The sequence below is a fragment of the Perca flavescens genome, chromosome 22 (genome assembly GCF_004354835.1).
Source record: "Perca flavescens isolate YP-PL-M2 chromosome 22, PFLA_1.0, whole genome shotgun sequence".
NCBI classification, from domain to species: Eukaryota; Metazoa; Chordata; class Actinopteri; order Perciformes; family Percidae; genus Perca; species Perca flavescens.
The window spans coordinates 24,550,580-24,571,203 of record NC_041352.1 but is presented as its reverse complement, the minus strand read 5'-3'; the positions used below and the strand labels follow the sequence as shown (position 1 = coordinate 24,571,203).

The 20,624-nt window shown below is 42.1% G+C and overlaps 2 protein-coding genes across 7 annotated transcripts in view; both read left to right on the top strand.

The window, feature by feature from the left end:
• acot9.1 (acyl-CoA thioesterase 9, tandem duplicate 1) overlaps positions 1 to 7,482 on the top strand; it is a 22,620-nt gene extending 15,138 nt beyond the window's left edge. For both annotated transcript variants that reach the window (XM_028569426.1, XM_028569425.1), the window contains 8 exons: positions 1,375 to 1,448; positions 1,792 to 1,859; positions 1,975 to 2,086; positions 3,192 to 3,282; positions 5,352 to 5,437; positions 5,567 to 5,654; positions 6,190 to 6,340; positions 6,942 to 7,482. In XM_028569426.1, the coding sequence (XP_028425227.1) occupies positions 1,375 to 1,448; positions 1,792 to 1,859; positions 1,975 to 2,086; positions 3,192 to 3,282; positions 5,352 to 5,437; positions 5,567 to 5,654; positions 6,190 to 6,340; positions 6,942 to 6,997 (726 nt within the window). In that variant the 3' untranslated portion in view covers positions 6,998 to 7,482. The remainder of the gene's footprint in view (positions 1 to 1,374; positions 1,449 to 1,791; positions 1,860 to 1,974; positions 2,087 to 3,191; positions 3,283 to 5,351; positions 5,438 to 5,566; positions 5,655 to 6,189; positions 6,341 to 6,941) is intronic.
• Positions 7,483 to 8,308: 826 nt separating this feature from the next.
• Positions 8,309 to 20,335, top strand: pdha1b (pyruvate dehydrogenase E1 subunit alpha 1b). 5 transcript variants are annotated; one of them, XM_028569472.1, is made up of 14 exons: positions 8,309 to 8,475; positions 10,570 to 10,590; positions 12,380 to 12,544; positions 13,866 to 13,931; positions 14,092 to 14,265; positions 15,164 to 15,290; positions 15,382 to 15,473; positions 16,745 to 16,837; positions 16,936 to 17,091; positions 17,716 to 17,787; positions 18,331 to 18,398; positions 18,834 to 18,942; positions 19,582 to 19,748; positions 19,821 to 20,335. In XM_028569472.1, the coding sequence occupies exons 1-13, from the start codon at positions 8,416 to 8,418 to the stop codon at positions 19,744 to 19,746; spliced, it is 1,368 nt and encodes a 455-aa protein (XP_028425273.1). In that variant the 5' UTR covers positions 8,309 to 8,415; the 3' UTR covers positions 19,747 to 19,748; positions 19,821 to 20,335. The 5 variants fall into 5 exon arrangements, with proteins under 5 accessions (XP_028425273.1, XP_028425272.1, XP_028425274.1 ...); XM_028569471.1 differs by having other exon boundaries at positions 19,582 to 19,752; positions 19,797 to 20,335; XM_028569473.1 differs by lacking the exons at positions 10,570 to 10,590; positions 19,821 to 20,335 and having other exon boundaries at positions 19,582 to 19,787.
• The last annotated feature ends 289 nt before the right edge of the window (positions 20,336 to 20,624 follow it).

Genomic DNA, 20,624 nt, shown 5'->3' with positions numbered 1-20,624 from the left:
TCAACTTTCTTTAGTCGATTAGTCATGTTTGATGCTTTTTTTTTTTCATGCTGAATGTAGGGCTGTCCTCGACTAAAGAAATTCTTAGTCGACTAACACTTATAGGATTTTGTCAACTAATCAATTAGTTGATTTAATTGACCGAGCTGTGCGCTTTGAGAGGTGGTTAAGACTAGAAAAGCACAATATAAATGTAGTTAATTAACCATCTGTAAAACTGAGTTTCTCCACAATTAATCCTGCAAAAGCACCACTTTAAATCTTGTGTTTACCATAAATGTGATCAGACGTTTCTTGGAAATAAGTAATTAAGCATGAATAAGCATAACAAATTACTAATCGACTAAAGAAATCTTAGGGCCGGGACACATCAGGCCGATTATCGTCCGTGGGACAGTCTGGCGAGGTCAGTGACTCAGATCTGTTCGGTGTGTCCCGATTCGTCGTCAGTCTGGGGGCCTGTCGACGTTCATTTTGGCCGACCTGACATGTTCAGTCTGAGGCAGGGCCATCGGGACTCACCCGGAAATGACGAGCGGAATGAGGTGACTAAAGTCTCTCAAAATCTGATGAAAATCTTCTAAACTGACCTTTGTTGAGCTGAAATGAAGACAGATTCAGCAACTGCACGGCCTATTTCTCGCTTAAAAATGTTTTCAGAAACACGTTTTTTCGGTGAACTATTTTAGTCCAATATGAGATTGTATTCTGAACGGCCGCCATGACAGTCCAGGTCTGAATATCCGGAGAAAACAAACCCCACGTGACGAGTTCGTCCAATCAGCTGCCGGTTGTCATTTCTTGGGCGACATTACAGATTAGCTCCGCCTGCTGTTATGGAGGCGTATTACGTCTCATCTCCTCTCGTCTTTTTGATGTGTCCCGAGGCAGTTTTTTGGACCTCGGGGACGCGACTGATCATATCGACGGGGTTTTCTGTCAACGGTCGGCCGTCGGCTATATGTGTCTACTCCATTAGTCGACTAAGACCAAAACGACCGATTAGTCGACTAATCGACTAAGAGGTGGCAGCCCTAGCTGAATGACTTATTTCCAAGAAACGTACGAGCACATCTCTGGTAAACACAAGAATTAAAGTGGTGTTTTTGCATGACTCTTTGTGGAGAAACTCAGATTTACAGACAAACATACAATTGAACGAGTGTTAGTCCACTAAGAATTTCATCAATCGAGCACAGCCCTACATATGTAGCAATTGTAAGTTGCTTTGGATAAACGTGTCAGCTAAATGACATGTAATGTAATGTGTTGACATTAACTTGTGATTGCTCAGAAACACTACAGAAATAACAAGAAAGCCAAACGTTTTAGATTAGCGACAGGAAGAATCTCACCATGTGACCCATCTTTCAGTACGTTAATGGAGCATATACCCCGGTTCTGGATGCTACGTTTGTCATGGTGGCCCGGGATCCAGAAAACAAGAGGTAGGACACTCAGTGCAAGCTCTTCACCAAGTCTAGAGAGTACACTTAGGCTACATGTACACTGTTAGTAAACTATCGTAGTAATGGTAAACTAAAGCTTCATATCTGTACAAGCTCAACTTTATTGTAAAGAACAGAGAGTCCTAATCTCAACAGTATTACTAATACATTCAAATTATTAACATTGTTAAAAGGAAAAGCAGCCAATCTGGAACTATGAAAACTTTTACATGAAAAATGACCAAGTGCATTGAGTCGACTCTCTTCTCTCTCTTCTGTTAACTGATTCCTCTTCGTTGCTGTTTGTTCTCTCTAAACTTCTTCTTCTTCTTCTTTGTTTCAGGGCAGCTTTTGTAAATCCACTGAAGCCTGAAGGTCCAGAGGAGGAGAGACTTTTCCAGGAAGGAGAAGGTATGAGAGCTCGACATTCTCTCAGTTAAGATAAGATCACGCTGCTGTCCGTTTCTATGCCAACCTTTGTTTGTCCCTCTTGTCTCCGTGTCGTTTTGTCTGTGGGTTTTTCCAGCCAATAAATCCCGCCGCGTGGCTCTGAGCACTGCGTCGCTGCTGAAAGTGGCGCCCACAGACGAGGAGAGGAAGATCGTACACAGTCTGTTCCTCAACACGCTGGACACAAAGTAGGACTCACATTCTGGGAGCCTTAAAGGAACACGCCGACTTATTGGGAATTTAGCTAATTCACCGTATCCCCCAGAGTTAGATAAGTCCATACGTATCCTTCTCATCTCCATGCGTGCTGTAACGCTGTCTGAACCACCCACCGGTAGCCTAGCCTAGCACAGATCCTGCAGGTGACTTGTTCCAACTAGCCTACTGCTCCGAATTGTGACAAAAGTGACAAAATAACGCCAACATGTTCCTATTTACATGTTGTGATTTGTAGAGTCACAGCGTGAAAAAAAAAACAACATAACATGAGACACAGCCATCTTCTAACCCTTAAAAAACTGGGAACTATATTCTCAGACAGGCTTGCTGCGGGGCAAATCACTCCGCCCAAGTACTATATTCTTCCGCCTGAGAATATAGTTCGCAGTTTGTTTACAGTTAGAAGATGGCTGTGTCTCATGTTACGTTGTTTTTTGCACACGCTGTGACTCTACAAATCACAACATGTAAATAGGAACATGTTGGCGTTATTTTGTCACTTATTGGGAGCAGTAGGATTACTGGAACCATTCACCTGCATGTTCTGTGCTGGCCTGATGCTGCTGGAGCCGTCAGACAGCATTACAGCACGCACGGAGATGAGAAGGGTATGTATCGACTTGTCTAACTCTGGGGGTTACGATGAATAAGACAAATTCCCAATAAGTCAGCGTGTTCCTTTAAATGTAAAATTATCCTCCAAATGGGGTCAATAATAATCCTATAAGTCTGGTATTGGAGGTATCGGTTTAATTGGTTGGAGTTTGTCATATTTGGAATCAAAATCGTATAGTTTTTTTTTGTGTTGCAACATTTAAAACAAGACATGTACATTCTGTAACATCGCCTAAGAAGATTTTTGTCCCAAAATATTTCTACAGTTTGGCTTTAACACCTAATTGCTGCATGTAATGCTTAGTTTGTACACAGTCAAAGGATGTGGGAGCTTGCAGGGTCGTGCTCAGGCTGTGGTATAATTATGAACGTTTTTGATAGTTTTGTGTGTTATTTTTAAGGTACACTGTATTCAGTATTTCTTTGTGTCTTCCTCTTCTTCTTCTTCTTCTTCTGCAGGACGGTCAGTTTCCGGAGCAGAATTCTGCCTCCAAACTCAGTGTGGATGGAAGACGCCAAAGTGAAAGGACTGGAGATCTGCCACCCTCAGGTGGGAGCAGGAAACAGCCTTTTTATTTCCTCGTACAGAGAAATAGTCTCTTCAGTTCATCCTAAAAATCCACCAGCCACTAAAGCTGCGTTACCATCAAACGCTCTTGGTTAAGTACCTTCAGAACAGCAGGACACGTACTACACACTAGATAGGTTTTGCGTTTCCGCCACAGACAGTACTCTTAAAGCTGTAGCGCATAGTTTCTGCCCGCAACAACACTGTCGGCACGTCAGATGATATGACATGATACAAGCCTTCCGTGACCACGCACCCACAATCTTCTGAACATAGCCATTACTGAGAAATCCAGAGAGAGTTGTGTGGAGTCTTGATTAGCTTCGTAGCAACTCATTTGGCAACGGCTTGGATGTAACGGACATTCATTAATAACAAAACGTTACGCACTAGAGCTTTAGCCTATGGGACAACATCTCAAACAATTGCTGACTTGGTTTGGTTAGTTAGCTCCGTTTTGTCAATAGAATATTTAGGTTTTACCAGAATCCTGGTTCATCTGTTATCGGTTTGTCTGAGTTGTAATCTTGCATCTTAAAACCTAAAAGGTGTGAAACTATTTCCTCTTAAAAGAACAATCAATTTCGGCATTTTTATTTTGGCAAGTAAACCAAAGCAAAGGTCCTCAACATTTTTTAAGTCAAGGACCCCTTAACTGAAAGTGAGATGGAGCAGGGACCCTCTACTACATATACTGTATAAAATTAACTTGCATAATAAACTGGGCCTACAATAACGTGAATTGCGGCCTAAAGCATTTATACATACCTTTTATGCTGATGTGCACCTAATACTAAGCTAGCCTAATAATTGTTGGCATGGTTTTTATAAATCATGTTTTAATGTTAAACATACATGCATGTGTGAAAGTGAATCCTTAGAATTAAGTGCATCTGTGGATTGCTTTAGTGACCACCTAGGCCAGTAAGCAGTGGGGATTTATATTTGCTTAAAATATGTTGGATTCATGTGAGGACTTTTTAAATTTCTGAAAAAACTTTCCAAAATTAACAATAATTTGGAGGCCCCCCTGCATTGACTCTGAGGACCCCCTGAAGATCCCTGAACTAAAGGGGTAAATGTAATCACAAATGATGTTGCAATTGATGACAGTATCACATTTGTCTAAAGAAAAGAGCAACAATAAATCCCCCTCAGCGTTTGTATTTATCTCTCCATCTTTGGTTTCTGTGAGCAGCTCCCGCAAACAAATCGTTTACACCTCGTACAATCCTTCTTTTGTTTTTCGTTGCGAGTGTATGTGCCCGCTGAATGTTGAACGGTGGTATGCCGATTAGTTTCTATGTCCCATTCATTATCTGAATGCGCTATTAGGGCCATTATGCGAATGCATCAATCCGGCTGCTGGAGGAGAGTAGCATCGTTAATCTGCGGTACTCCTGGTGTGACTAAAGGCAGCTTTTTGCATGAAAAAAAACACAGCAAAAACTGATCCATTCACTTTTTCTAAATGCAATTCTATCATTTTATAGAACAGCGTACAGAACATTTGCAGAGTAGACTTTCTCTGGTGTCTTTTAACGCCCACTAACACATGGCACACTACTCTGTTATTCAACACGCTCAGGTGTGTGGGTGTGTTTGTTTTGTGTGGGTGTGTGTGAGGGATTAGATAGACTAGACGTTCCTCAGAAATGTGTGTACTTGCGGTTTAAAAGGTCTCGCAACCTCTGAACCTGGAGCAAGAAGCTGTAGACTGTGTGTGTGTGTGTGTGTGTGTGTTCGTGTGTGCGTGCATGTGCACGTGTCATTTGTGTGTGTGTGTGCGTGCACATGTGTGTGTTGGAGGTCAGTTGAGAAGAATAAATGCACTTAATACAGTATATATCCTTTTTACATCACGCCTTGTTAAACCTTACAGTCCAACTCATAACTTCCCCTGTGTGTGTCTGTGTGTGTGTGTGTCTGTGTGTCTGTGTGTGTGTGTGTGTGTGTGTGTGTGTGTGTGTGTGTGTGTGTGTGTGTGTGTGTGTGTGTGTGTGTGTGTGTGTGTGTCTGTGTGTGTGTGTGTCTGTGTGTCTGTGCGCCAGGAGAGGAACATCTTCAACAGGATATTTGGAGGTTTTCTGATGAGGAAAGCCTACGAGTTGGGCTGGGCCAACGCCTGCTCCTTTGGGTGAGAGCCTTTTAAGAGAAGATGATCCTGGAGAGAGAATGGGCCTCATGTTTCTAGGCAGAATATTGCTTTTCAGCTTAAGATGTTAAAGTGCTTGTTGTCCCCCCCCCACCTCGGTGTGTGCTGCAGAGGATGTCGACCCAGTCTGGTGGCTGTTGACGATATCCTCTTCCAGAAACCCGTGGACATCGGCTCGCTGCTGCTGCTCTCATCACAGGTTTGATTGTTTGAGGCATACTGAAGGCTTAACGCTACTTCCACACCACTACGTTATTGTTTAAAAAAAAAAAAAAAAAAGTCTTTTGCCACGTTCACGCATCGCCGGTGTTTCCGAGCCCCTAAAACGGAGACATTTGGAAGCACTGCTGCCCCCCATTTTGGTTTGTAGTCTGGACCGACGCACACGGAGTCTCATCGCTTAGGGTTCTTACACACCTTTCAGTAACTGTTCCACCTCGTTGTCGGTCCAAGCTAATAAATCCCTGCTCTTATTTTTCACCACTACTGTTCTTTCTCCACGTGAACGGTCATGTCAGACGTGTTAATACGAACGGAGATTAGTTCTGCTGCTGGAGCTAAAACTGGCATGGCCAGAGATCGTCTTTGTTTCAAAATGCTCCTTAAAAAGGAAAACGTAGCCGTGTAAATGTAGCCTCAGTGTGTGTGTGTGTATGTGTGATTGTTTCTCAGTGATTGACCACACAGTTTTTGTGTGTGTGTGTGTGTGTGTGTGTGTGTGTTTGTATGTTCAGGTGTGTTACACACAGGGGAATCACATCCAGGTCAGAGTTCACAGCGAGGTGTTTGACCCTCTGACCCGCCAGCACAACACCACCAACGTCTTCCACTTCACCTTCTTTTCTGACCGCGACGTCCCCAACATCATCCCAATGACATACGGAGGTGAGCGCACACACACACACACACACACACACACACACACAGCGCCTATATGCAAATGGTAATGGTGTACAGGCTTGTTTGCATATAGAGCGGAGAAGTAAGATCCTAACAAGTAGTCACTCAGGATGTATTTAGAGAAAGGTGGGAACTCAGATCAGATTTTAATACCAAATGGAAATGTGTCCTCCGTTTCAGCCACTAAATCTGTTGTTTTGCGTCTTGAATAATGTCCATTTCTCCCACTTTTGCGATCTCAAATGATGTGTCAGTTGTTGTTTTTTTATCAGGACTTTTACTTATAGTAGAGCATTTCTACTTTTACTGAAGTAAAACATCTGAGAACTTTTTCCACTACTGTACTGGCCTTTTTATAGACACTGGTATATATGAACACTGCATGGGTGGGGGGGAATATTGGGTGAAATTGGGGCTGTTACTCTCAGGAAACAGACAGAAATTAATGCTTTTCTTCCCTTTGTTTTTTATGAAAAGAAAGGTTAAAAAGATGACAAAACCTTCTGTCTCTTGCAGGTTGAAGAACTGTCAGATTACGTTAAAATCTGAAATATTTAATGCTGTTGTTTTTGTATTTTTATGACAGAGTCGATGCTTTACCTGGACGGGAAGAGACACTTCAATCAGACTGTGGAGCCCTGAACACAACATGTCTGCTGCCTGCCAAAACCTGTGTGTCTCAGTGTGTGTGTGTGTGTGTGTGTGTGTCGGAGGTCAATAAGATAAGAATAAATGCACTTAATACAGTATACATCCTTTTTACATCACGCCTTGTTAAACTGTACAGACCCGACATGGTAACCATGTTTGATTCCTGTTACTTTATGTGTTCCGTTATCATTTACTGTATATTTTATTTACTCTTTGTCGTTTGACAGCCAGTCAGCGTTTACAACTTCTCAACATTTAAACGTTTTCCTGGCCTTTTCATAACCTCATTTATTCCTGATTGCTTTACAGTTTTTATATTCCACTGTCGCTTATACGCACACGTATTTTATAATGAATGGGAAGCTTTATTCTGAATGTGTCAGGCTGCTGCAAGACGGAGGAGGGAGCATTTTTCTGGCTTTATGTCGTCTATTTAGTCAAATGCAATAAATGAATTCTTATTTATGCTGACTTCACAGTCTTCTCGTGTCTTTGCTTTCATTACGTTTGATACAAGAGACCTTTGTTGGGTAAATATAATATAAAACTTAAAGGGAGCTTTTGTCAAATTTGAGGAAATAATCCCCAGTGATGTAATAGGGATGTCATTGAGGTTATTTATCTCATCTTTGGCTTTAAATTTAAAAACGGACATGCAACTTTATTATTTATCACTGCAACCAGCCCACACGAGAGAGACAAAGAGACAATTGTGAGATAATTTCTCATCATAAAAGAGATGTGAAGAAATAGAAATATTTTTTTTTCAGAACAAAAATATATTTTAGATTAATTAAGCTCAATCATGCTCATATATATGAAGTGTATACACACACACACACACACTATATATATATTTTAAATCTATATCCTATTTAAATATTTCTGTTTAATATCTTATTTACAATTTATTTTTAAATAAACAAGATTTTTATCATCCATAACGATTTTTCTTCGTATAACTAGAGACGTTTGATTTCCATACCGTCAGAGAATCTAGAGCAAAAGAAATCGGAGTTTATATTGTTAAATATACGGAACAATTTAAAATATCCTTCTTTGTAATCTTTAATCTGCCTGTAGCACTTCAAATGTGTTGCTTTAATTAATCCTAATGACTTCCCAGGTGTTACTTCTTTTGGTTTGCATTAATGTTTTTATCCTTTGTTTATACATGTATAATTGTGTTTAATCTGTTTGTTTTTTCAAGTTAAAAAAAAAAACGATGTTTTTTTTTTTTAAATGCATTTCGGGCAGCTATATAAACCTCGGAGGAACCGATATTCATTGCAGCAAGTGTTCACCCGGGGCCATTTCTCAGACGGACACTAACACGGATTTAGAACTAGCTGCAGCGATTACCGTCCACCGTTTTAATCCCTTCAGAGCCGGCTCCTCGCTTCAGTAGTATGAAAAATATGTTAACCATTATCTCTAACGCACTTTGTAGGATCACTGGCAGGAATGTGGTGAGTGTTTTGGGGGCAAACGTCGAGCTGGGGGCCGCTTCTGAGTGATGCTAACAGTTAGCTAGCCTGGTTTTGTTTGCCTTGGGGCTGACCTTGTGAGCAGGTAGCATATTAGCCACATGGGCTAGCTAGGCTATCTCTGGCTTTGCATTTTGCATGTGGTGGTCAAATATATATATATATAATGCATATAATGTGTTTGCGTAGTGTTGACTGAAAAGGTAATTTAAACAAGGGCATGGCTGAACTGAGGAGCTACACACTCTCGGTGTCTTTATTTGACTTTCTGTCTCTGTAATTAATCTTTAATTAGTGTGTCTGTGATGGGGGGCGCCTTCATTAGAAAGCTTTTACTGATTGAGATGCACTGATTTGATGAATACTGACCAATATCGGGGTTTAAAACTAACCCACTGCTAAATTTAGCTTAGGTTTAGCAGAGAGAACGAAACATTGCATATATCTAATAATGGAAGGAATAGAAATATGACCTAATAATGGTAGCAGTTGGCGTCGAGCAGGACCAAGGCAGCAACCACGGTCCACGGATAATTTAGTCCACATTTGACAAGTCTAGGTATAGTGGTTTTGGATCTGGACCTGGTCTCATGTGGTCTACATATGAAGAAAGAAAGTGAAATCTCCCTTTTTTTATTGCGTTCTCATAAAGACGATGAAGCTTTCACAAATCTAAAAGTGTGTTTTAGACATAATTAATCATTTAACTTAATGACAATATATGTCAATACAGTGAGAGGTTAAAAAAAACTGAGGATCAGTCACTCCGCAATGTAAATTATGTTTCCCTGCTGAATCGGACAGTTTTAAGTTCCCCTTAAATTTCCCCTTAAGCGGTTTACGCACCAACCAGACGGTCGGCAGAAAAGCCAGTCGGACAGATCAGCATCCCCGAGCTGGTCACCGGAGAGACGAGACGAGACGTAATAGATCTCCATAACAGCAGGCGGTGCTTATCTGTATTGTTGGCCAAAAAATAAAACCGGCAGCTGATTGGACGAACGCGTCACGTGGGTCTGGTCCAATCTCATATTGTACTGAAATGGTTCACTGAAAAAACGTGTTTCTGAAAACATTTTAAGAGAGAAATAGGCCGTGCAGTTGCTGAATCTGTCTTCATTTCAGATCAACAAAGGTCAGTTTAAAAGATTTTGTCAGATTTGTAGGGACTGTAGTCACTCATCCCGCTCGCCATTTCCAGGTTAGCTCTCCACCAATCAGATGGGTCATTTGAGTCTGACTGCCGATTAATACATGTCAGGTCGGCCAAAATGAACGCCGACAGCCTCCCAGACTGACGACGGCACGGGACACACCGAACAGACTCGAGTCACCGACCTCGCCAGACTGTCAGGCGGCTGATAATCGGCTTGGTGTGTGTCCGGGCCTTTAACTGCCGAATCGGAAGCAAACCTTAGCGTCGTGGCAGCAGCTACGGTCCAGGTGTCACCACAATCCAAAGAAATCCAAAACAAAATATATTGTACTTTACAATACAGCAAATTACATGAAATGATCAAATAGATGCTCAAAGCAACGAACGGTGTCATGTCAGTGAAAAGCTACTTATTATTATTATTATTATTATTATTATTATTATTCATTTGCACAAAAACTTGTCCAACAGTGAATATCGATTGAATTAGAAGATATTGGGTTCAGTGAAAAGCTTAATCAGTGCATCCGTAATCACTGTGATTGGTCAATAGCAAAAGCTATCACCTTGGCAACAGCATGTTGTGTTTCAGTGGCAGCAGAGATCCTACAGTCTTTTGAATTAATTTGGCAAACATTGGCTCTAATTGGATAAAAACAGTACGCACAGATACTTTGAAGGAGGATACTTCTGTTATTTAGTTTTTAACAAACTCTGAGACTTAAAAACAAACAAACGTGTGACTGTAGGAACTCTGTTGTTTTACAGCTTTGTGTTGGGAAAAGCAGATCTCTTTGCTTTCGCTCTCGGGCTTCCACTCCCTCCTCATTCACTCTCTCACGCACACATACACAACAATCCCTATTCATTTCTTGCTTTTCTCCCTCCTCTCCCCCCTTCTCCCCTCGCCTGAACCCTAGGGAGCCCAAACAGTGTCCGAGGTAAGCAGCTCGTTGCCCTGCTGATGTTTGTCTGTAGGTCCGGTCCTACGCTTCCTTCCCTCTGAGGTTTCCTGAAGGCGCTGATGCACAAAAATACCTTCTGACTGATCATTCGGCTCCCGTCGGTCCAAAAGGTCTTGAGCGTACGTTCTACACAAGACGTAATACGTCTCCATAACAACAGGTAATATCTGTATTGCCGCCCAAAGAAAACCTGGAAATGACAAACGCGTGAAGTGGGTCTGGCTTCTCCCAAATTCCAAAGCCAGACCATAATTCAATTTTACGGTGGCTCGTTCGGAATACGATCTCGTATTTTACGAAAATAGTTCACAGGAACGTGTTTCTGAAAACATTTTAAGCGAGAAATAGGCCGCGCAGTTGCTGAATCTGTCTCCGTTTTATTTCATAATCGACAAAGGTCAGTTTTGAAAGATTTTTGTCAGATTTTGAGGCGCTCATCCCGCTCGTCATTTCCGGAAAGTGTTTTAACATAAGTGCACTGATTCGCTATTCAAGGACTAGAACTCCACCAATCAGATTGGTCACTGGTTGCTTCAACAAGTCAAATCGGCCCAAATTAAAGCAGACGGCGACGAACACACCGAACGGACTCGAGTCACCGACCTCGCCAGACTGTCAGGCGGGCGATTATCAGGTTGGTGTGTCGGCGCCTCTAAAGTGCTTCTAAACCAGGAAAATTAAACTTTATCGGTCTTAAGTTACCGTTCTTCTTGCTTAGAATGCAACCAGTCAAGCCTCTTAAATGTTTTATTGTAATTTTCCTTTTTTATTTGGATTTAATTTAAAAATCAGTCTTGTGTTTTTTTTTTTTTTTTTTTTCTTCACACAATAATGTTATTAATATAATCTGTGATAGCACGGTTTAACCTGGTTATATGGACGGAAAGCTGTTCCAGCGTTTTTAATTTTATTTTTTTACATTGGCACCACATTTACTGTTCTAGTCAAGGCAGGAAACTACCTCTCTAAGAATTTACTTTGATTTGATTAATTCACTTTGTCCCGAAAATAGTGTCAAAATGTATTCATATAATTTATATCTCTAAAAAGAAATATAATTAACCAGCATTGGTTCTTTGTCCCGGTTTCTTTTAAAGTTTGGGTAAAGTACAACAACAAATGTTTTCTAATATATCAGACTTGGTTAAGAAGCTCAAGTTTTTCAATTTATTTGTCATTTTTGCTAAATAAAATGTATATTTATTAAGATCCACAACTTTTCAGGTGTCCAAATAAACACATTGATTAAAATGGTAAACATGACCTCTAACAATTAACCTATTGATCAGCTACTTTACCTAACATTTATTTTTTGTCAGACTAGTTAAAAGTAGGATTGGATAAAAATGTCTATCATTCTTTTTATGTCCTTTTTTTCATTTTGTGATAATATAATACATTTTACATATATACATGCATATAAAATTGATTGTGAGCTGTTCCTGGATAAAATCGGGCAAATTGTGTAAAACAACCAGATGTTAACGGGACAGATCCCTTTTTAATACAAACGTTCAAGGCATTCAAAATGTTGTGCCGATTTTTAAAAAGATATCCTGTGTAAGTGTAGACACTGTTGGGCTGGTGCCAGACTCCGTGTGTGTGTATTCTGCTTGTTTTAGCCCCTAGAAATCATCCTGTGTGTGTGTCCATTCTCCGTTTAGCCGCTGCTGTTGTCACCTGTAGACGTCTCCTCCCCTGTAGACTCTGTAGAGCTCCTCTGGCTGTGCTCTGGTCTGATTGGTTGGCTCCTGTGTTCCCCCAGTTGCTGATTGACCTGTCAGAGTACGTCAATGTAACCTCGCCAGCGGCGGCGCCGGCCGCCTTGGCACAGGCCCAGCGGCAACCACCTAAACCACCGCCACCAGTCGGTACTAGAGCGCCTGCTGCACAGTTAGTTATCGCTCAGACCGACCAGCTAGATCCACCAGTAAGAACATGAGTAGCATCCTTAATGTGTGTCTGATCACTAACGGGTGGGGGACTTTAACTTGTGTTTACAAGCCACTGTGGCCGCTTTTAATAACTAATAATTTCTCGGTTCAGGGTCTTTTAATCTCTTTTGGTTTTATTTCTGAGAAATGTATGAAATCACAAACTGAAGATGTAAAATATGGAAAATCTCATTTTTAAACAGAAAATCACATTTGTGTGTTTGTCTTTTAAGTCACCTGCATTCATCATTTCATGCATTCACTGTAAAACTAAATCTGCAACTAACAATTACTCATTTCTATCCATGAAAGTCGTTTTTTTTTTTTTTTTTTTTTCTGGCTTAATGGATTCTTCATTCTTTAGTCTAAATATGTCAGAAATCACAGATTTCCTGAGCCCAAGTTTACATTTTCTGATGCTCATTTTGTTTGACCCAAAAATAGATAAAAAAAAAAATTACAAAGACAAAGCAGAGAAAAGCGACAAAACCTCTCAGCTGTAACTTAAATTTACTCTGAATCAAGTTTTTATAAAATTGGCACTGTAATGTTGGTAATATTGCTCAGTCCTGCAAATAATTCCTGATCATAGTAATGGACTCTATGTAAAAGTATCCATTTGTTTAGTTTGTTATTCCTCCGATACCTGCAGTTTCTGTTTTTAGTAATTTATTGTACAGCAGTGACCTGCTGACTCCTGAAATGGCTGCAACAAAGAGGACTTACTTTTTTCCCAGAAGCACCCAGTTAATGTAGCTAACCCAGACACCCTAAACACTAGCTCTGTTTTATAGGCGGGGTTGTTATCGGATGGTAATAGCTGTGGACTCTTATTCCTGAGCTCCATCCAGCTCTCGCTGGATTTCCTCTTCACCACCGATGCAGCAAATGTCGGTCTGCACCAATCGCTGGCTAACGCTGTTTCTAGCTCCACCTTTTTGAGTTTTGGATCAGTGTGCTGAGCTCTGTACCTCAACAGAGGGGTAATGGAGAAAACTGGGGGGGAAATGGAGCATTTCTATTGGTACCATCCACAACTTTTGACTAATTCAAACTGAGCTGGATAGGGCTGCTTGGTGGATACAAGCCTTTTTGAAAGACTCGGCTGGTGTTGTTCTCCCACCCTGTTACTGACTTCCCTACATCACAGACCACTGTTGTAATCCAGTCCAGGGTGAACCCCCAAACCTGATCACCAACACCTCCTCAGCCCCACTTACCTTCCTCCACCACCTGCTGTGAAGAGGAGGGCAGCCATGTCTGTGTGTTCCTTTTGTGGCTCAGATGTTTTTTGTGTGTTTTGTTTTTGGTCACCAGGGTACCAGAGTCGTGGTGTCCCGCTCCTTCGCTGACTTCACCTCTCAGGCGACCTTTGACATCAAGGTGGGTCAAACAAAGATCAAACCTGACTGCGCAGAAAAACTTTTTTAGTTTTTTATACTACAAACTCAGATAGTGAGTAATCATCATTTTAAACTAGGTTGACACAAGTTTTTTTAAACTAACATCATTTTTTGTATTTTTCATTTTTCCCTCCCCGTAGAAATGCGACGTGCACCGTCTGGAGGAGGGCCCCCCGCTGAAGGCGGAGCTGACTCGGGAGCAGGGGCTGCAGTATTACCGCGTCATGCAGACAGTGAGGCGCATGGAGCTCAAAGCTGATCAGCTCTACAAACAGAAGATCATCAGAGGCTTCTGTCACCTGTATGATGGACAGGTGAGACCACACGGAACCATGTCCAGATTAGGGGATGGGCTGAGTCCGTCCAGAGAGTCTCGTAGAGTGCCAGGCCTTGGCAACGAGTAAAAAGTCTTTCTTAGTCACGTGTGTTTTTTTACTGAAACAGATTACTCCTATTATCGAACCCTTCTTCCGTGTCCGTCCTCTTGTTGCAGCCATTTCACCCCACCACTCTTAAGGCGCTCACGCAACAACCTGATTATCGGCCGTGGGACAGTCTGGCGAGGTCGGTGACTCGAGTCAGTTCGCTGTGTTCGTCGCCGTCTGCTTTAATTTGGGCCGATTTGACTTGTTGAATCGGCCAGCGGGTAGTCGGACTCAATGACCAATCTGATTGATGGAGTGCTAGCCCTTGACTAGCGAATCGGCGCACTTTTATGTTAAAACGCTTACTAGAAATGACGAGCGGGATGAGCATGGCGAACACGTCTCTTAATCTTTCAAACTGACCTTTTTTGTCAATCAAAAAAACAGACAAACAAGGCAACTGCGCAGCCTATTTTTTTCGCTTAAAATGTTTTCAGAAACCTGTTTCGTTGAACTATTTCTTAAAATATGAGATCTTATTCCGAACAAGTCGCCGTTATCGTCTGCTTTGAAATTCAGGAGAAGCCAGAGCCACGTGATGCGTTTTGCGCCGCCTGCTGTTACGGAGACGTATTACATCTCACGCACGTACTCTCAAGTCGGCGTCTCTTCAGTGTGTTCCGAGGCACTTTTTGGACCTCGGCGAGCCGAATGATCAGTCAGACTGCCTTTTCTGCCGATGGTCGGCCGTCTGGTTGGTGTGTCAGAGCCTTTACAGGCTGTTATTCCCTGGAGCCGACATCAGAGTAAAACCCCTGTTCTTCTACCTGTTGGTCTTCTCGTGCAGGAAGCATGTGCCGTGGGCATTGAGGCGGCCATCAACCCCTCCGATCACCTCATCACCGCCTACCGCGCCCACGGGTACACGTACACCCGCGGTATCGCCGTCAAAGAGATCCTGGCCGAGCTCACAGGTGAGAGGGAAGTTTTTCTTTAAATCGGAGTGGGGGAATCGTACCTTTTGACTCGCCCGCAGAGCCGTCACTCCTCTTCATCCCTCCTCAGGTCGTAGAGGCGGTGTGGCCAAAGGAAAGGGAGGCTCGATGCACATGTACGCTCCACATTTCTACGGAGGCAACGGCATTGTGGGAGCACAGGTAAACGCACGGCACAGGAAACATCTGCAGAAATATTCTGCACCAAAACAATTTTTAACATGTGATTTATTTACCGTCAGTAAGCTCCAGATTTTAAAGGGATACGCCACCGTTTGTTGAAATGGGGCTTATCACGGTCTCCCCTAGCTGTAGATAGGTGTGGTCTCCCCTAGCTGTAGATAGGTGGGGTCTCCCCTAGCTGTAGATAGGTGGGGTCTCCCCTAGCTGTAGATAGGTGGGGTCTCCTCTAGCTGTAGATAGGTGGGCCAACGCATTTTTTGTGCATGCATTGTTTTAGTCCGGCAGCGCCGCCGCTAGTTAGCTTAGCATAGTGAATGGAATCCTATGTTGCCGGTTAGCATGTTGTGAGTAGAAATGAGCCGTCAAAACAATCTAAATACTTGCACTGAGACAAAAAATGAGTTGGCCCACCTACCTACAGCCAGGGGAGACCGTGATAAGAACTATTTCAACAAACGGTGGCGTATTCCTTTTTAAAGCAGCATGATGATGATAAACCCAGATTGTAAAGGAATAGTTCAGCCAAAAACCATATAAATTGTACGTAATACTCTCTTCCTAAAGCTCTCTGTGGTCCCAGAAAAGTTTTTCTAACAAATGTCATTAAGAAGAGCAGAGAAAAAATAAAAGCAAACGGACTTCTACGGAGGCCAATGAAAAAAACAAAAGGATGTTTACAAGACATTTGGATAACGCTGCACAGGAATTTTCACATTTCAAGAAAACTGCTGTTTTTTTTTTTTTTTCAAATGGAGAACTAAGCTCTCTTAACCAGCTGAGTCTTAATATTTTCTACCAAAGTGAACTCTTTCAATGAAATCTGAGAGAAATAAACGGCAGGTTTTATGATTTTAGTTAAAGCTATAGTGCGTAGTTTCTGTCCTCCCCGTGAGGAATTCTAAGTAATGACAAAACTGTCGGTGCGTCTACATCATACAAGCCTTACGTGAATGTAACTGATGTTCATTAATATGAAAATGTTACACACTAAAGCTTTAACCCCCACCTACAAAATCGTAACCTTTTTAAATTTTACGCCTAACTTCAACTTTTTGTCCAATTGGAGGGGAGTCCCCACAATGTTGGTGTGTTCACACGTTTGTGTCCTCACAATCCACATAAATGAGTTTTCTAAAGCTTTAAACATGCTGTGCCTCTAATTTTAAACTCTCTGTGCAAACGGACTTCGACAGAGGCTGAACGAAAAAGGTTGTTTACAAGACATTTGGATGATGCTGTGAATTGTCCAGGTTCCTTTAGGAGCCGGCATCGCCCTGGCCTGCCAGTACCAAGGCAACAATCAGGTGTGTGTCGCACTCTACGGAGACGGGGCAGCCAATCAGGTAAATATCCTACAGAGCTCTATAAAAATCCTAGAACAAATGAACGTTGATACCTTTTGCTCAACCCAACCCCTGTCTGTTGTCTCCGATTGAATCAGGGCCAGCTGTTTGAGTCGTTCAACATGGCCGCCCTGTGGAAGCTGCCGTGCATCTTCACCTGCGAGAACAACCAGTACGGTATGGGGACGTCTGTGGAGAGAGCGTCAGCCAGCACCGACTACTACAAGAGAGGAGACTTCATACCAGGAATCAGAGTGAGGGAAAAAAAACACAGCAGAGACACAAAAGGGTTAACCACCGGGGTCTTAGGCGGTAGCTTCAGTGTGTCCGTTGGACCGTACGCTGCAGCTGGCCTGTATGGACCTAGACTAGAACAGGACGAGGCTACCGGCCCGTCCTGGCAGTTGCAGGTGTGAGCATCCATACAGCTGTCTGACGCTCATGTATGATACTGCACACAAATGTTCCCCGTCAGTTATCCTATCTGATGTTTCTGGATTAATATTCCTGCTGCAGTCGTGTGTATGTTGCATTTTCCTGCTGTAGAGGTTTAAGGTTATGGTCATTTTAACTGCTTTTTAAATATTGTTGGGTAGTTTAATCTACAGCATTGCATCATATACTAAAAGATCATATGTTTGGAGTGGAGCTGTCCTATGAGAACCACGCATCTAAAATTTTAAAGGGGTAAAAAAGAGGCTTTTTTTTTTAAGACTTTATTTAGCTTAAGTAGATTTTTTTTTTTTTTTTTTTTTTTTTTCTCTCCAAACAGCTGGTTTTTAACCAGAATGCTGTAAATGTCTTGTGAAGCATAATGGCAAGATGATTAATGTTCCCGCTTGTTTTGACCGGTTTATCGTTGTCGGTTCTTCCCGTAGGTGGATGGGATGGATGTCCTGTGTGTCCGAGAGGCTTTCAAGTTTGCTGCAGAACACTGCAGATCTGGAAAGGTGAGCCGAGCTGCTCTGTGTGGGGGGAGAATCACATGACTGTTTGTTTGTTTGGTTTTTTTTTTATCTTGAAGCTAAAGGACACACCCTGAATCTCCCTGTAGTGTCGTCGTCCCCCCCCCCCCACCCCAATAACCTCTTTTCTAAAAACTCAAACTTAACCAGAGATGTTCCACTTGTTCTTTTCTGATTCCGGTACCTGAACTTGTTTATAGGCCTATACAGAGTGTATTTAAAGTGTCTTTCGTGGCCGGTTAGCTCAGTTGGTAGAGCGGGCGCACATGTGACGAACTGTGACTGTTTTCCTGCAGGTCTTCTCTCTCCCCTTTCACATCTCTGCTTTCCTATCTGATAAAGGCAGAAATTCCCAAGAATAAAGTGTGTGTGTATGTGTGTCTGTTTGCCGCTGGTATTGGAACGTGTTTGAACTAGTTTAAATGTTTGCAATCTGAGGAAAAAAAAGTCGCTCCAATTCTGAGAATAAGCAGATTATTGTATAAAGTTTTCAGCCGGCTGTGAGAGATGACGTGTCGTGTGTTTCAGGGTCCCATTGTAATAGAGCTGAAGACTTACCGTTACCATGGACACAGCATGAGTGACCCGGGCGTCAGGTGAGAAACCTTTTTTTTGTAACTCCTAAAGGACTTTATCCTCTTATATTTCTTCTTCTCTGGTTCAAGTGTAGAGATGAGAAAAGGATTTTCCTTCGTTTCTTAAAATCTTTTTTTTTTTTTTTTATTTATTATGAGTGACGTTTGTCATAAAATTGTAAACTTCAATAAAAAGTTAAACTAAATTTGTAAATGAAGCTAAATTGGAAGAAAAAGACCCTGAACAGCTAAGACTTTTTTTTTTTTTTTTTTTTTATAAAATAAACTGTAAATGCAATATTTAGAAATTTGAAAACTTATTGTATTAGCTCATATTATGAGATAATCAGTCAAATATTAAAACCTATGTATGTTATTGGTTTGGTATCTCTTCCTGTTAATGAGCCAGCAGGGCAGTTTGAGTTTGTTCTTACCGTGTGATGCAACTTCCTGTAGCTACCGCACCCGGGAGGAGATTCAGGAAGTGCGCAGTAAGAGTGACCCAATCACCATGCTGAAGGAGCGCATGCTTAGCAACAACATGGCATCTGTGGAGGAGTTCAAGGTGAGAACACACACACACACACACTCAGCTATCCATTAAAGGCAGAAATGCCCCAAAAAATTATCTTATACAAAGAAATTATACAAAAATGTTTAAAATATACTTAATTAAATCAAAACAACCAAGACCCACAAATCTTAACTACACAATGAAACGCACATGATGGTGCATTAGTTTCATAAGAATCTCAAACTGTTTTGGTAAATTACCCTTCAGCTGTCTAGTGGCTCTTACTGTGGTATTGCCATCCTTGTGGGGGTAAAATCACAACCTGAGAGGAAGAAACTTCAGGTTTTAAATGTAGTTTAACATGTTGTAATTATGAACCTCTGCTTTAAAAGTGCTGTAGGTAGGACTGAAGATCCAGGTTTTAGCCAAAAAATTTGAACATCAACAACTTCTCAGACCCCCTTTCCGCTAAAGCCCAAAACAATCTCCTAAGCCCCGCCCCCCACAAGGGAGAATGAATGTGTGCATGAGCAGTGACACGCAGTCAGACACCCACGTTAAAATGTTGGAAAAAACAAATGTTGGGGGGGAGACAACACAATGGTTGAGCCTCACCTCACTCTACTTCATGATGGAGCACCATGTTGTGGCGCCGTTTGAATTAAGGCGACTCCTCCTCTGTCCCGTCAGGAAATTGACATTGCGATCCGCAAGGAGGTGGAGGAGGCGGCTCAGTACGCGACGTCTGACCCAGAGCCGCCGCTGGAGGAGCTGTGCAACCACATCTTCAGCAACGACTCGCCGCTGGAAGTCCGCGGGACAAACCCCTGGGCCAGGCTCAAGTCGGTCAGCTAGAGAGAGACACACACACACACACACACACACACACACACACACACACACACACACACACACACACACACACACACACACACACACACACCTACCTTCCACCCAGCACTAAACGAAGCCCCTTTAGATGCATAGACACCCTGACTTTTTAAGAAGTAACATCCAGCACCTCCTTCCTCGATGTTGAGATCATTCCGCACCTTAATGGGACTCAGCTTTGACCTGAAACCTCAGTGTTATTTATTTATAGTTTTATATAGAAATATTTAAGATGTAGATTTATTCTTTGTATGTGTGAGTTTGCTCTGCCGTAAATCTGACCAGTCGGTTGGTGTTGGACCTCGATCCCCGGTCAGCTGCTGCCAGAGATGTTCGGGGTGTACGAGTAGAGTCTTCAGAGTTCGCTGTGTGTACTTTTACAAGTATTAAATATTCCAGGGCTACATGTTATACACACAAAACGTAGTTTTCCTCTTGTCTGTTTTAAGTTCATCCACTATAAGAAGTCTTTTTAGATGTTTAAAAATTCTGCTTTATGAAACTGTCTGAAACACTTTAAACTTCCAAGAAACCAGCGACAACTTTGGGGGGGAAACAAAATCGTGAATATTTTAACGGCTGTTTTCCTAAAGCAGTCGATCGCCTGTTGAGTCTTTTGACTTTTCGCATCTTTGTTTTAGTTTAAACTATTTTTAAGAGACTGCAGGAAGGATTCAGTAGGTTTAATATGGAAGCTGGAATAACACTACAGGGCGAAGGACGAGTACATTTACTCAAGTACTTTAAGGACAATTTTCAGGAGCTTTAGGGGCCATCCACACGGAAACGCCTTTTGGTGTGAACGCACATGTTTTGCATCGTTTGGGCCGATTGTCCAAATG

Excerpts from the sequence above, each read along its gene's own strand:
- pdha1b (XM_028569472.1), top strand. The coding sequence starts at position 8,416 with ATGAAAAATATGTTAACCATTATCTCTAACGCACTTTGTAGGATCACT. Across the intron at positions 14,266-15,163 it reads GTCACCTGTATGATGGACAG|GAAGCATGTGCCGTGGGCAT; the intron begins GTGAGACCACAC and ends CTTCTCGTGCAG. Across the intron at positions 17,092-17,715 it reads ACTTCATACCAGGAATCAGA|GTGGATGGGATGGATGTCCT; the intron begins GTGAGGGAAAAA and ends TTCTTCCCGTAG.